General features: G+C 33.8%; 1 protein-coding gene across 1 annotated transcript in view; it reads right to left on the bottom strand.

Annotated features, from left to right (window-relative positions):
• ANO3 (anoctamin 3) overlaps window positions 1–17523 on the bottom strand; it is a 197734-nt gene that overhangs the window by 103039 nt on the left and 77172 nt on the right. Inside the window, exons 5-6 of the mRNA XM_081279744.1 lie at window positions 8896–8996; window positions 538–582 (exon numbers count right to left, since the gene is read on the bottom strand). Of these exons, the coding sequence (XP_081135870.1) occupies window positions 538–582; window positions 8896–8996 (146 nt within the window). The remainder of the gene's footprint in view (window positions 1–537; window positions 583–8895; window positions 8997–17523) is intronic.

Here is a 17523-nt window from a genome sequence, read left to right as displayed (position 1 = left end):
TGATCCTAATTTTACAGTTTTTTTTTTTTTTTTTGGTACCTAGAATTGAACTCTGGGGAGCTCAACCACTGAGCCACATTCCCAGCCCCTCAGCCCTATTTTGTATTTTATTTAGAGACAGGGTCTCACTGAGTTGTTTAGTCCCTCACTGTGGCTGAAGTTGGCTTTGTACTCGAAATCCTCCTGCCTCAGCCTCCCAAGCCTCTGGGATTACAGGCAAAAGCCACCATGCCCAGAGTGATTTTATAATTATTTTTAAAATTAAAATCTTTTAAGATGTTAACTTGCAACTAAAATTCTTCCATAATATTATGTCATGGGAGGATTCCAGCAATGGCAATGATAAATAGTAGCAAAGTGATTATCTGATTTTAAACACAGTTCAATTTGGCATAAGTAATTTTGGAATGTTTGAACAAATCAATAAAATATCCATCCTAAAATTCACAACTGCTATTATGGATAATAACATTTTTTTCTTCTTTTCTCCCTGAATGACAAGTTGCTCATAAACAAATTTAAGCATTATGCACCAACCTGCCCTTTGATTTACTCCTCGGGTCTGTGTAATAGCATTTTTTCCTGAAAAACAACAAAAGTCAAATGAGAAAAGTGAAAGCAGAGAATGACAACATTAAATAATATTAAGTATTTCAATATCAAAGATCCATATGCTTCAGAACTTCAGAAACATGAAATAATTCAGTATGGAGTAATATAAAGAAAAATGAGTTTATATCATTTTAATTTCAGAATCCAAGTTTCTAATAACAAAACCATTTAAAAATCAGTAGTGCCTTTTTGGATATATTATTTTAAATTCTCTTTTAAAAGTCTGTCTTCTGCCATTCAATGCATACTAAAACCAGATTATTTGCTTATAAGTTATATGAAGTCATTGATCCATCCATCCACCTGTCCAACCATCCATTTATCCACCCATCCGTTTAATCATATGTAACATATACTTCTGATGTGCCAAGTAAAGATAAGGTAAAATCATTAAACATTTAGAGAATAAAGAAGATCTCTGCCTTCAAGGTGTTTCCTTTACAGTTAAGGTAATAAGGGGATAGCTATAATTAACTGTGACAATGTAGGAAAACAGAAAGTGCTATGGAAATACTGAGGAAGGAGATCGCCACTGCTTTTTAATAGGTGGAAGAGAAAGGAGACAGAGAAGTCTTCCCAGAGGATGTATCACCTTGAGGCATAGTGCAAATAAACACCTGGGTAGTGATATACGTGGCATTCCCAGACATAGGTAGCAGCACATAAGATTGACAAAGGGGCAAGAACGACATTGTAAGATTCAGGGAACTGCAACTAATTTGGTCAGATTTAGAGTAAATACTGAAAGTAGAGGTTCATTGTGAAAGAAGTTTTGGCGAGTGAACAAGACACAGATGATGAAGGGGTCTCAAATCTGATGTTAAGCTTTCAGATGAAAGGAATGGGGAAATGTCCATGTTAAAAGCAGGGATATAGCAGATCTGAAATCAGAGAAAGTAAAAATTCTGGTGGCAGAGGTTGTTTTGTCTTCTAAATGATCTTCTCTGTATCCTGAACCTGCAGGTCAGAATGTCCTATTCTGGACCTTATAAAATGCCTTTCTTTTTAACCACCAAAAGCAACTTAGAGGACCAGTAAACTCCTTCATGGGGTGGCCTCCATAAAGCATGGCTGAATCAGGATAACATATTTAGTTAAACATTATTAGCTGTTTTTTAAAATTTTCTGAAATACCTTATTTCACTGTAATTCCTGGTTGGACTATTAGAAAAGAATTTGAAAAGTGTCCCTTAAATATTCCAACACTAAATTCAAACATAGGATTTCAAAACTCCCTCTATGGATTCTGAAGTCTCATTTTAAATTTCTTTCTCCTTTTTTTCAAACAGAAAAAAGTTTGTATTCAGACATTATTCAATCTCTATTGTACTGTTCATCTTGTTTCTGAACCTCTTCTGCATAGACTGTCTTGAGCCATTTAATCCGAGGTTAATAAATGTTCACTATTGTCAAGTATGTGATCCTTAGTACAACAGCTCTATTTTACTTGACTTTGTGTGGCTGGTGAACACTCCACACATTATTTAATAAATTGTAAGCACTCAGATGGCGGATGAATTAATGAATGAACCCCAGTTTAATCAATAGTTGCATTTAACTCCTTCAGTGCCTGAGATAATTTTATGTTTATAAACATTCACTACATATAGTATTTTTTTTAAAAAAACTATATATAAAGGAAATTGGTTTTAAAATGTTCCACCATCAAAATAATACAGGCACTTGACTCACAGGAGACAATGTTTTAGATGCAATTATCAGTAGGGGATATAGTGAGGGAGTGGTAGAAAAGTAATTGGGAGGGGTTGCATTTGGAGTAAATACTATTCTCTATATTGATTGCTGTTAATCTGAAATATTTCTCTTAGTTTTTTGTTTTAAAAACATTTTGGGAGAAATAAAGGATAACTGGAAAAAATATACCAGATGAATACATACACATTTTAGACTGATTTTAAGAGCAAATGAAAATTAAAATTCAGATACTTAATTCTCTGTTAAAAAAAAGTAAAGGACGTTTCTTCCCTCCCTTTTCTTAGTGCATTTACTTGAGAAGATCTGTCTCCATAAGTACTTTCTCTTTTCTTTGAAATCTATATAAATCCTTCAGAAAACTCCATTGAGCTTTCCTGAGCTTGATGACCCAAGATACCTCCTTTCAGGCCTAGAAGTCATCTGTTTAAAATGTGAACATCCATGGGATAGCACCTCCATCTCCCAGCTTTTGTGGAAGGGTAGGATTCTCACTCCAAGGTCCAGAATTACCATTTGTCACAAAGAAACATAAGTTTAATTGTTCTTCTCCATAAAACTAATAAACCAAGGAACACACCAATTATCTAGTGAATCTACTATGAATTATGTTTGAAAATGGTATTGCCAAGTCCTTTCACTTTAGGACTCTCTACTGTTTATCTTGACAACAGGGATGCAGAGTTGTACCTCATTGGCTATGCAACAGGAAGTGATTTTCCCTTTCAATCTCTTAGTGGCAGACTGTGAAGTGGTTTAGTGTTTATTCTATAATAACATTGTTTTCTTTCCTGTATATCATTGTAGCAAAATTTTCTGTGTTTGAGGGGTTGTTTCTAATTCTATTTTCCCAATATTAAGTAGTGTATCTTTAATGCATGATGTCATCAACAACCTGCAATTCTCCTTTGTTCTCCTGCATAAATGAACCTACAATATCAAATCCTTTCTACCTTTAATTCTCCATCTGGCAATTTATTGACTGAAAACTGTTCACATATTAGAGCTTTATCTTCCCCTTAAGTTTTCATTGTTAAGATTCTTGCTATTTTAGATCTTGCATTAGGGATGAATTTATCCACATACCTACCACTCAAAAGTCAAAGTAAGTAACTATCAAAATTAATTTTTTCCAGTCAACTCCACATTGTCAGGGGCCACTTGTGGACATGTCTGCTGGGCCAAGTGAGGAGGTCAGTGGATGGGTGCCCGCTGCTTCTTGACAACTTCAGAGACTCTGCTTCTATTCATTCTATATAGGAAGCACCTGCATATTTTTGTTTTATTTTTGAGTGGCTTTCTTTGCATAAAAAAGATCTAAATTTAATCCTAATTGCACAAAAAATATTGTTCTTACTGTTTTAAACAGTACCCCATATTTCTTATGTTTAAATATTTGTGGGAGGATGAACTTGAGGAGAAATGTGAAATTGACTTCACCTAGGAACTCAACCTGAGAAGCTGCGAAATCATTGAAACTTCTTAAAATATGTTGACACTTTGAATGTGAAAGAGAGTTAAAAATGTAAAAGGATCACCTATGAATCAAAAGGAAAACACTAAAAGTGGACTTTGACATTTCTAAAATAGTCTAAATCCTTTATTATATGATAAAAACTAGAAAATATGAACTATTGTACCTAAAAATTTATTGATTGTTTTTGAAATATTATTTCAAACATAATAGGCCATATCTATTTTGGAAGAAAAGACAAGAAAGAAATGGGTAGAAAAATTAGCTATAATAAAATGTTACAGATATATTTATTCAGAAAATTTAGATAAGATTGGTTCCAGAGTCTTCCCCAGATACAAAAGTGTACAGATGCCCAAGTGTTTTAGGTAATTTTGCAAAGTACTAACTTATGTAAATCCTCCAGTATACTTCAAAATAATTCTAGATTATTTATGATGCCTAATACAGTGTAAATGCTTTGTATGTAGTTGTTACACTGTATTGTTTAAAGAATAATGACCCACAAAATTCAGTATATGTTCAGTATAGATGCAATGTTTTTTCAATTTTTTTTGATTGGTGGTCGCTTGATTCCAGGTCAATGGACCATGGGTAAGGCGGGCCAACTGTACTTCAAGTTTTAGATATATATTTTAGATATATTCTTGAAAGTGATCCCTTTTGGGAATTGGTGATTAAATTGATCATCTTGAAAACACTCTGTCTTATTTTATGTATGAATAGCATATTCTCTTATTATGTGCAGGCCAAATTTTAGGAATACCTTATAAATAAGTTTTTTTTTTTTTTTTTTTTTTTTTTACTAAGGGTTAGTTAATGCTATATCTATTATTTAAACTGATCTAGAAAGATGTTCTAAAACCACCCTGTGTTCCAGTATGTCTCAAATATTTTTTCTGAGAATGTCATCATTAGATGGAAATTAACAGAAGAATATATTTTAAAAATCTCTATTAAAATTTATTTTAAAATAAGGAATATTAAAATTAATTTCTCCAAAACATATTTATTTATAATTAGCATCAGAATAATTTGGATGCTTATTAATAATTTATAAAAATCTCCAGTCCTGTCCCAGACATGATACATATTTTATTCATTTTTTAAAAACTGAAGAACTACTTCTTAAAAAATATTCCTACAGTAAATATACTAACTTGTTAACTTAAAAATTCAACAACAAATTTGGTCACAGGATATTTTTCTCTCAAATTTCTGTGGAAGTAGTATTACTTTGCTTTGAAAAATGCTGCATGTTTTCTAATATTTTTATTGTTATATCGCAGGAATTCCCATGTTATTTTCCAAAAGTTTAATTAATGCAACAATCTAAACTTAAAAAAAAAACTGAAAAGAATAAATTTCAGACAATCTTCAATAAGAATAGATGGTAACTGCATAATTCAATAATTTTCTTTTTGTGACCCTTGGATGTATATGAATTTTTCTTTCAAATACAATTTTACCAGGAAATGAAAAAATAAATATCATTAAAAAGAAACATTAAACTAAGGGGAGCATTCTCTTTCCAATCTTGCTTTGGATGAAAGGAAAATGTAGCACACAGCCTGGAGACTTAAACTCTGAAGAATATAAGTGAAGTCACTTGCAGTCTGGCAAGATAATTGTTTTTAACATACTTCTAAAGAAATTAAAAAGGTATTGAATGAATCAATTTTTTTAAAAAATGACATGAGAATATCAATTATTCTAATAGTAAGTTCCTTGAAATTTGTGCAAAATAACTAGAGTAAGGAACATGATAGAAAGAAGGCTATTGTGATTTAATAGACTTTCAATACTTTTTTAATTTTTTTATTTTTTAAATTTATTTTTTAGTTATAGGTGGACACAATATCTTTATTTTTTTATCTTTATGTGGTGCTGAGGATTGAACCCAGTGCCTTACGCATTCGAGTCAAGTGCTCTCCCTCAGAGCCACAATCCTAGCCCCTAAACTTTCAATCTTTAAAAAAATGAATAAAATCCATCTCAAGGTACCAATGGGGTGGAAAAAGCTTCAATAGATGAATGGATAAAAAAAATGTGGCATCTATACACAATGGAGTATTATGCAGCACTAAGAAATGACAAAATCATAGAATTTTCAGGGAAATGGATGGCATTAGAGCAGATTATGCTAAGTGAAGCTAGCCAAGCCCTAAAAAACAAATGCCAAATGTCTTCTCTGATATAAAGAGAGCAACTAAGAACAGAATAGGAAGGAAGAGCATGAGGGAAAGACTAACAGTAAACAAAGACGAATGGGGGAGAGAAAGGGAGAGAGAAGGGAAAGCATATGGAAATGGTAGGAGACCTTCAATGATACACAAAATTATAAGAGGTTATGAGGGGCAAGGGGGAGGGGGGGAAATGGGAGAGAATTGAACAACAGCAGAGGAGGTAGAGAGGGAAGATGGGAGGGGAGGGGAGGAGAGGGGGGATAGTAGGGGATAGGAAAGGAAGCAGAATATAACAGTCACTAATATGCCATTATGTAATATTGTGAGTATGTAACAGTTGTGATTCTGCAATCTGTATCTGGGGGTAAAAATGGGAGTTCAAAACCCAATTGAGTCTAATGTATGAAAGACGATATATCATGAGCTCCGTAATGTTTTGAACAATCAATAAAAAAAAAGAAAATTAGGACACTATAGATGGTGTTGTCATGGTCTGTATGACTTTTCCTTATATAAACTAGAGCAGAATGAACATATTTTAAACTACTAATGAAGAAAGAAAAACAATCTTTTAAATAATGAAAGTAAAATATTTTTATAAAGCAAGCATATGTTACTGGTGGCAATAAACTAAATGTTTGTTGAAAACTTATATGTTGAAAACCTAATACCTAGTGATATTTGGAGGTGGGTACTTTGAAACAGGTCATTATCTTGACTGTGATAATTCTTTTATGTCATGTGTTAACATCTAATCAAATTAGAACTTGTAGAAAATAAATAATCTTGTAAGGTATAAATAAAGTAGCAGGAACACACAATTCTATCCATCAGAGCAATCATTTGTAATACATTTCTAATAATATTGCTATCCATTTTTTCTGTGGTTGAAGTCACACTGTATAAATAATTAAATATCATGTATACTTCAATTTAAATTTTATTATTTACTATTTTCCTGCAATTTTAAGAAATCTTTACACCCATTTATTTTATAAACGAATTGTTTTGAATTCAAAGGTACATTCTACTTTAATTACATTTTCTAATGTTAAATATAGCAATGTTTATATTTTCAAAAATATAAATTAAGTTTCTGTGAATATGTTTATGCATTTGAAAATTATGTGCAAAAGATAGGAAGCAGAGATATGAAAACTTTTAATGCTCACTGAAAACATTTTCAAATGAAGTTTCAGAAGTTTGATTCCAAGTATGAATAAAGAAAGGAGATTCTTGTCATATCTATGCTAAGTTTGAAGGTAACTACTTGCAAAATTCTTCAATAAGTTGAAAGTTAGCTCATTATTTTTATTCTGTATGATTCTGTGTCACATTAATACATGCAGATCAAAGAAAAAGAAATCACAGCAAAGAGTAAATAAAGTAACCCTATTCTCAGCAGAATACTATATAAATTGTTATCATCTCTAGCCAAGTATTTACAAAAAATTTTAGAAGGTTGCAGTATCAAAAGAGGAAAATTCTGGATGTCAAGAAATGTAGTTTACATAAGTACATGCTTAAGTGTACTATCACTTCAGTTTTATCACCTGAATCAAAATCAGTCCCTATATAGATTTCCAACAATCTAATCATAGACAGGCATTATCTTCAAGCCTATTTTGCTTCTTTCGGGTATCAATTTTAAGAAAAATGTGCAAACTTCAGGTTGTCTTGGCAATCTTATCCATCATCAGTACAAGAGGTTGAGGAATTGAAAAGACTGATCTTTATTTGTTTTTCAATTCATGATTTTGTCAAGATATTTTTTGCAGTATTATTTGCTTATCCACTGAATACCATCTCCATAGAGAATTCTTAAACTCTTATCCAGTCATGAATGTGAGCTAATTTAGGTCTTAAAGTCTAATATGATTGGCAAGACCCTGCAGTAGTTGCCATTTCTTACTAAGTTTCTGATTTCTGGGCATTGACTGAGATTGCATCTTTCGAAGAATGAAATGTTTCATATAGTTGAAAAGTTTAGGATTGATGTTTCATATCTTAACCTCAATAATGTAGAGGTTTGTCAAAACACCTTAAGGGCATTAGAACTCCTTTCAGAGTTGGCCTCTTTAAATGTTTCCAAGTCCGAGAATTTTTTTTTCCATTTTTTGAATTGGAATCCTAGTGTTCAGTTAGATTTATCAAGGTTCTTTTGCTTGGATTCTCATTCACTCTGAACCTTTTATACCTTCTTAGTAGCTGATGGAACATATTGAGCTTCATGTCAGTGTAAATGTTCTTATCTTCACTGTGAGTTAACACTTTTCATACAGTATGGACACTGTAGAATTTACCTTTCAGAAATGATGGAGGAACATGATACTTTCTGAATATAACATCAGATACTCAAGGTAGGAAAACAGTTGGCTTTTCAATCTATGCTTGACTAAAGGAAAGACTGAAAATCACTGAAAACTGCAGTCCTCTCATTACCCTATATTCATCTACTGAGGACAGAACTAAGAAAGCATCTGGTTGAACTGACCTGAAAAATGATTCTTGTTAACGTCTATCAGGAAAGAACTCTGTATTTATAGATAAGGATACTATATATTTACACTTGCCAGTTTCCACAAAAATGACAAGAATTATATTCACCCCTCTGAAATAGAAAGTGAAATTGATCTTGGGGATTGCTAGAAGTTGAAATTTGAAGATAATTATTTTATCCTCTCTCTAGGTAAATCTACCCTGAAATGATATAAGGGTCTAGAGAACCAGAAAGCTTACCACATTAGGCACACTAATTAAATAGGGGGGAAAATGCCCAAGATACACTAAATTTTGGAAGAAATAACAATTTATTTTTAGAAAGGAATACATTTATTGCTCTAGGATATTGTAAAAGACAGACTCATCTTAATACACATTGAGATGGAATGAAATAAATTTTGAAAGTACCTGAAGGGCATCCTGATACTCAGTCTCTCTGCGTACTTGCACAGCGTGTCCCATGGGATATGGATTTTAATGAACATTATATCAGGGTTTGCAACAGCTGGCTGCAAAGGATAGCAAGACAGACATCATTACTTAGAATCAAAACCAATGATAGCATACCATTGTTTGATTTGGGAGGAAGAAACATTATCCCATTGCTTCTGCATTGATCATTCTCACTGATTTAAATGAATTTATATGAATAAAAAAACTCCTAATGGGGAAAAACTTTAATAAATGTAAAATGCCAATGAAACCGGCTAAGACCTAGACAGTCTTAGACACAAATGCCTCAGGAGAATAGCCTGTTAAAATTATGAGATCAAAATCACCCAGGCAGGACATGATTAACCAACCCACAAAAGAATCATGTGACCTCTGAAGAGGCATGGGGATCATCTATGCCTATGCAAAAGAACCCTAAAGCTTCATAAAAATCAACAACCAGCAATTATCCACTCCTAAAAATTTCCCCACTACCAACCAATAAAAGGACAGATTTGAGCGTATCTCTTGCCTCCTAAGTCGTTAACCCTCAAAAAAGCTTTATCATTTTGCAAAACCTCAGTGCTTTGGTACTGCCTTCTATGTGAGTCAGGAAATCAGCACTTACTTGATATCACCATTGTATACAAGGAACAATCACCTATGTAAATCAATGAATTGTTTTAAATTAATCATTGTCAATATCCAGATTCTTCAATTAAATAATTCTGAGCCAAATAAGTATCTCTAGCTAGGCATAGGAGCACACATCTATAATTCCAGAGGCTAAGGAGGCTGAGGCAGAAGAATCATAGGTTCAAAAACCTGCCTTAGCAATTTAGCAAAACTCCATCTCAAAATTAAAAACAAAAATGGGCTGGGATATGGCTTAGTGGTTAAGCACCATTGGGTTCAATCCCCAGTACCAATGTCCTACAAAAAACAACAATAACAACAAACAAACAAAACAAAAAACAAACAACAAAAAACTCAAGATCTCAAGTTGTTTTTTTTTATGAAATTATTTTTAGTTATGTAATATTACTATGGACTCAACATCATGATCCTCTTATTTCTGTTCAGAGAGGGTAGAAACACTGCAAATTCTCACCAATAATTACTTAATTACTTAATTAATTTCCGTATTCTTTTTTTAAATAACTACTACTAGATTTTCCAAACTACTTACTAGTTTCAATGATAAGCCTGGAAGAAAAATGGACTATGTAAATCATACAAACCCAGGACTTCACAGAGCTGTCAAATTTGCATGCCTGCTCTGGCTTTTTTTTTTTTTTTTTCCATTTCTGCCTGTATCAAGACACAAGGATTTAACTGCCTTTTTTCTAGACCAGAGGAATTAAGCAGTCACGGGGGCAGCAAAAAAACATCTATAGGCCTTTTTTACAAAATGAGGAACTCTGGTCTAATCCTTATAAATGCCAGAATTAGATCCACTTTATGTAAATATTTTGATCACACACTAGTCGGAGGGTTAGATGCTTTTCTGAACAATCATTTAGATTCCTTGCTTTGTTTCAGCAACCCAACATAACAGCTAAATAACTGAAAAGCATTATATATCACTCATGTTGATATTCTACCTCTTAAAAAGGCCTACACAGTTATTTCCTGTAATCCTGCCATGACTCAGGCCCACAGAGCGTGAAACAAGTCTGTGGCATTCTAGCACTGAACCCTATAAAGCTTTTTTTTTTTTTTTTTTTTTTTTTTTTTTTGGTACCAGGGATGGAACTCAGGGACATTCGACAATTAAGCAATATATACATTCCTATTTTGTATTTTATTTAGAGACAGGATCTCGCTGAGTTGCTTAGTGCCTCGTGCTAAGGCTGGCTTTGAACTTGTGGTCCTCAAGCCTCAGCATCCCAAGCTGCTGGGATTACAGGCATGTGCCACAGACTCGGCTCTATAAGGCTTTTAATTCAGGCGAACATCTGTAATAAAAGAACTGCTTTTTCCTTCCATATAAAGGCACTTACCAGGTTGGACACAGCTGAACTATTTTTTGGTAAATATTTTCATTTATATTTCAACTAGAAGTAACCTCTCAAAAAATACATAATTCTGAAAAGCTTAAAAATATGGGAAAAAATCTATCACTTTAACTTAAAATCATGTTTTGAAGTTAACATCTAAAATTTTTATATTCATAAAGTCCAATATTCAAAATATGGATAATTTCGTGGGCTTGCCAGAACATACTGTATTTGTATTACCAATATTTCTAAACAGTATTGTTACAGAACCATGTCACCAGACTAATATTCCAACCTAGAAGCATTCTGAAATCTGCTCACTCTATTTATTTGGCAGGCACTTTCACAGATCACCATTTGCTTAAAAGTAAAGAAAGAAATGAAAAAGAAAGAAAAAGAAGTGGGGCCATTCCATGATCAAGTGAATTTTAGGCTTCTCCAATAAACTTCTCAAGACAGTTTGATATGTATGTACTTGCTGAAAATATACAAGCATACAATAAAGTATGTTGAAGATCAAACATTTTGCATCATAGATTGCTTTTCCATTTTACCTTACTGAGGTACTAGTATCTTGCAAATCATGATGGGGGGTGGGTAATATAAGGTGCGATCATGCCAGTATAATTTGAAAAACCTTTTCCTACTTGGAATTTGTTTGCTTCAAATTAAAAGTAAAGGATTATAAAAACCATAATTAACAGAGACAGAAATAGGCTTAGTATGTCACAAATATCTATACACCTTTTAATCAGTTAATAATCAAGGAAAAGAAGAACATTATGAGGTTGATATTCCAGGCGCTTTTCCAGACTTTGTGGAAAGGTTTAGGTGTAGAAGTTGTATAGATTACAAAACATTTTCAAGGCTCTGGATTTCTGTAGTTTAGCCATATAGCCCTTGTGTAGCATGCTGGAGGCCCTGGGTTCAATCCTCAGCACAAGACACAGTCTTTTTGTAATATAAAAAAAGATTAAGTATTCATCTATTTAAATCACTTCTCCATTCAGGGCCAGTTAAAGATGCATTTCATATTCTATTATAACTCTTCCTACATTATTAATTCGAAAGTTCTTATATTTAAAATGATAATAAAGATCTTTCTTTTGCAATTGTGGTGTCAGCTACGGGTGCTACACCTACTTGCCTTCCACTTACCAAGCACAATTTAAATGTCTTCGATCCTAAGTGCCTACTTAGAAGAAATCACATGGACTGGTAGAAAAATGTACAGGGTTTAGAACCTCAGAGACTTCAGTATACATTCCTTTTCTACCATTTCTTATCTTTAAGAAGTTTAAACTGATTAGGTGACCCCTCTGATGCACAGTTTCCACATGGAGGAGTAAAGAGAGTGATCTCTGCCTCATAGGGCTTCTGTGCCATGAGAGACGGAATTGCAGTGCCTGAGACTGATCAGTTCTTAATACACTCCTTCTTATGTGAGGGCATGCCTCTCAAATAGATGCCAGCCAATATGCCAATGAATCTCAAAGCTTCCCTGCAGTCTTTGTCTTGTTTCTTCCCCTTAGGAAGTAGTTGCCTGGTTCTTCTTTGGTAGATCCTGTGTCTTAGTTTCCTATGCTGTCCAATAGACCTTTGAGTCACACAACCCTAAAGCCAGTAACAACCTATGACTTAGGAAAAACTCTGAAGTACAGTGAGTGACCTGAATTAAGATTTTAAGTTAAGTGGTTAAATTCTTTTCCTCTGATAATATAAACTGAGAATAAACTCTAAAAACAAACAACAACAAGATTATACTTCTATAGACTTTGTAGTTGCTTTGAAAGATTTGTTTATCTGTACATATTTAGATTGTCTTCTGCTAGCACATTGTTCCTAGAAAGATAGGGATTCTTCATTTTGGATCATGCCATTTCTCAGAACCTCACTTCATCTGGAGTAAAATCTACTTTCTCCAGTGAAGTACACAGCTCTTCATATTTCACCCTGAGTGTCTCCACAACCACTTCCACCACTTCTTTCCCTCCCTCACTCCACTCCTGTCGTTGGCTCACTCACTACTACTTGCCTGTCCCTGTCCTATTCCTTTTACACCAATCTTTTTTCCCCTCTATAGTAGTTTTATTTTCTTATTAGTTATGCAAGTGTCCTAAGAAAAAGTACATTGTTTTGTTCATTGACATATCCACAGTAGCCATCTCTGTGTTAAACTCACAGTGGAAACTCACCAAGCATTTGTTGAATGAATGGATGTTGGACTTGTTTGGGCACACATTGTATTGAACTTATTCCTAAGCAAGAGATGATGAGGATAAGGAAGCCAATAAGTCTGAACTGATCTGGAAGAGGGCACTGTGTCAGGATCCAAATTAGCACTATGAACAGCTTGCCAGCTACTGATTATTAATTCATCACTGTCAACCATCAGGATGTGAAATAATCCAATAACTTTAAATAAAGGGATGCTCTGAAAGGAGGTTTCTGCATTAAAATGACTACTGTCAATGAGTAAAATGTCAATCTAAGTGCATACACAGAGCATGTCTAATTTTGTATGTTTTAACTTTAATATATATATAACTTTAAATGCAAACACACACACATACTACCCACCCCCACACATATATGTCTTTTTAAGTAGCATGGACTGTCTTGGTTTCTAACTTCCACAACTAACTTAATCTCTCTTTTGCTATACCGCCACTTTAAAAAAAAATGAAAGAAAAGTAGTTTCATTTTTTGCTACTGGGCAGGGGACGGTGAGGGGATATTGCTGTGAGGGAGAAAGAAGACCTTTCCTTTGGAATCAAAAGCTGCAAATTTGTCACTATTTTTTTTCAGCCCTGATGTTAGCAGCCTTCTCAGAGGGAACGAAACACCCACAACCTTCATACTTCATTTTAGTACTTAATTATTCCTCCCCAAATTCCCAAGAGGTAGAACAGTTACTCCTGAAAAAAGAGGAAACTTAAAAATTATCTTTTTACAAAGTCACTCTGTAAGTTTTGGGCACAGAGCAGACAGAGCATGTTTAATCCCATAGTTTTAAATCTAAGTGAAAGACAAAGCTGATGGGAATTGAAAATTGAGTTGGATTAAAAAGCACCTACGCTGATAATTATAAATCATCTACCTATTTATTTGAATGGTCTTCAAATATACATCATGATCTTCTGAAAATATTATCATCTATAAATTATTCACATCAACATGCAATTTAATACATTTTTGAGATCTCTGTGCCAGGCTCAGTGCTTCACTCTGGTGAATATATATTTTTAAATTACGGAGAATCAATCCATCTCTAGCCTTCATCTTTCAGCTAGGAAACAAAATGCCTGGTAAGATTTTCTCAAATCCATTTCCTCTTTCTTCTAATAATCTGTACTAAAAAAATTTCAGTTAAATGTTTGTTAAGTTGCAACAAAAGGCCAAGACCTTCAATAGAAGAAACTTTGAGAGGCAGTAAATGTTTATGAAATCACAGTACTGGATTTGATAAAGCGGCTCCAACAATCTACATGCCAATTAGTCATGAATTGGCACCAAATTTAGTCTAAAATGTATTCTATTCTATTATATTCTGTTGTTGTAAGTTTCTTTCCTGGCCTGTTTGCTTAGAAGAGCAATGCACAGTTGCATGTTGCAGAATTTTTAAAAATAGTATAGTAGGCAAAGCTCTCCAGATATCTTCTCCTTGTATTCACAAGTTAAGATCCCTGGTATCTGTGAATACAGAATGATAGGCACTCCCATGGTTAGGATCATCCACATGACATGTTTGATATTAAGAAGACATTATCTTTCATGGGTAATGAGTCCCTTAAAAGGACTGGGCTCTTTCTGGCAAGAAAGATTTAAAACAGCAGAGAGATGCAAGGAAAATTCTCTACTTCTGGCTTTGCAAATGGAGGGCTCAGGGGGGCAAGGAATGAGAATGGCCCCCAGGAGCTGTAATCCAGACAGGAAATGAAGACTCAGTGTTAGGACCTCAAGGGAATGAGTCCTTTCGCACATATGTCAGCTTCAAAGAGTACCCTGAACTCCATGTGCTCCAGGTGCAAATGTGACCATGCAAATACTTTGACTTAGGTCTCAAAAGAAATAAGGCAAAGAGTGTGTCATACCCAAACTTTTCACCAACAGATTTTTTTTAAAAATTAGAGTGTTTTAGTTACACATAGTAGTTGAGTTCATTTTGACAAAATACATATGCACAAAAATTTGAGTTCAATCCCTGTTCCCCTCATTTCCCTACCCTCCTTCCTCCTCCTATTTTCCTTTCTTTGCTGATCATTTTTTAAATTTTTGATTGGTATTTTCTGTATATATATTATGGTGAAACTACCTGTGGTATATTTTTATATGCATATAACATGATCTTGCTAAATTAATTCCATGTTCCCTCCCCTTATTTACCCCTCCTCCCTCCCATTTTCTTCTTCTACTCCACTGATCTTTTCTATATTTTATGATATCTAATGCCCCCAGGTTTCACCTTCTTTCTCTTAATTTTTTTCCAACTTCCACAAATGAGTGACAACATCAACCCTTGATTTTCTGAGTCTGGTTTATTTCCTTTTGCATGTTGATCTCCAGTTGCATCCATTTACCAGCAAATGCCATTGTTTCATTCTTCTTCATGGCTGACTAATACTTCAATGTACATACATGCCACTTTTTTTTTTTTTTTTTTTTTGGTTATCCATCTATTGCTGGGCATCTGGGCTAATTCCATAATTTAACTATTGTGAATTGTACTGCTATAAACATTAAAGTAGTTGTATCACTATAGTATGCTGATTTTAGTTTATTTGGATAAATACCAAGGTGTGGGATAACTGGTGACCCATAGAATTTTGAGCATACAAATGCAATTTGTGTAATTTATTAAACATCAATAGATGCATAATACAAATAGTTTTAATAAATATTGATTTAAAACCTTCAGACAGTATTTCTATGCTATCATGTAAGAATACTTATTTTAGAAAAAATGTTTTTTTTTTTTTTTTTGCATTTGTCGTAGTAGGTTGAATGTACTACCCTGGGAATAATAAATCTACTCCTAATAAATTTAATTATTTTAAAAGATAATGTTGTCATCTTTAGAATTAGAAACATAAAGTTAACTCTTTTGTAAAAATGTCTATGTCAAATAAATATTTGTAAAAATTAAATTTAAAATGCAATTTAGTAATCTTGAATTTCTTTGATATTCTGTGCTTTGAAAACCCCCCTCACTCCCCCAAAGGCATTTAAAATGTTATTTTATCTCCTCTGTCGACTGTGTCCTCTGTCTCTCTTCTTCTCCTTGTGTATCTTCTTCTGTGCTTTCCTTTCCTTCTCCCTTGACCCTTTTTTTCCTGTTTCCCTCCATCCCTTTCTTCTGTCTTGGTTCTTCCCCATCATTATTTAAACACCCCATCTAAGAAATAAATTTAAAGGTGAGTGAAAGAAACAAGGAAATGAAATCTCACCAGAATCCACCGCCTGCCCCGCCCCCTCCATGCTATTGTTTCCCTCCTCCCACTCACAGCTGAGCAAGTTGGTGACATTTGCTCTGCATCTGTTCTCCATTACCTATTCCCTCTTTGACTTTAGCTAATATGGCACACAAATGTCTCTATTCAGGAAAATATTTCTCATTATCCTTCATTTGAATGGGCAACTCTCTGGTCTCATTGGCTTCTCAGCAGTATTTTACCCTAATTACCAACTCTCCCCTCTGATGTCTCATCTCCTGCTTTTTTACCTACCTCAATTCTTTCAAGTGTCTATTCTCCTCTCCCACCCTTTATAGGCTCATCCCACAACTAAATTCTTTCCCATTATCTTCAGTGATTTTTGTCCCAATAACTGGTGTATATTACCATTCATATTCGAATAACTAAAGCATTTGCTTTCAGGTGAGACTCCTCATTTCAGCTCTAGACAAGAACTTCAAGCATCTCTATTTATGTTTCTCAAAGGCACCTCAATTACCAGCTTTTCATTCCCATAGCCTCTGCCTTACTTCTTCCACAAACCAGCTCTCTTCCAGGCAGCACTACTTTTTACTGAATATGACTTCTGCAGATAGAGTTCGGTCTTTTTCTCTTCCCACAATGGGATAGATTTCTTTTTATTCAGGTTGCTTTCTTTCAGATTGCACAAGCTAGCAGAGCACCTAGTCATACTCGTAATATAACACTATCTTGTTTTAATTATTGGGTAGCTCTCCACATTGTTTCACTCATGTTTTTTATTTGTTTATGGTCTATTTTCTCCCATGAGAACATGGTTCATTTTTTAGCTTGGTTTATATTTGGTCTCAATGTGGCATACAATAGGGCCATCATTTATGCTCCTTGAATGAATCAACAAATTGTTTTGAGTCACAAACTCAAGTTAGCATTGAGACCAATTCTTATCATATCCAAATAACCACCAAGTACATACATACATATATAAACACATACATATGTATATGTTAACTGAAATATCCATCAAATCCATTTATCTCTGTCTTTAATGCTACTCATATCTTTGTGCATTATCTTGAAATCCATCCTCTTTTCAGTAATCTGTTATCTTTTTTGAAAACAAATGTATTCATACTACTACAGTTTGAAATTATTTAGTAGCTTCGCATTTC

The sequence above is a fragment of the Spermophilus citellus genome (assembly GCF_964194105.1).
Source record: "Spermophilus citellus genome assembly, chromosome: 2".
NCBI classification, from domain to species: Eukaryota; Metazoa; Chordata; class Mammalia; order Rodentia; family Sciuridae; genus Spermophilus; species Spermophilus citellus.
The sequence above is the reverse complement of the archived record's forward strand: the minus strand, read 5'-3'. Positions and strand labels throughout refer to the sequence as shown.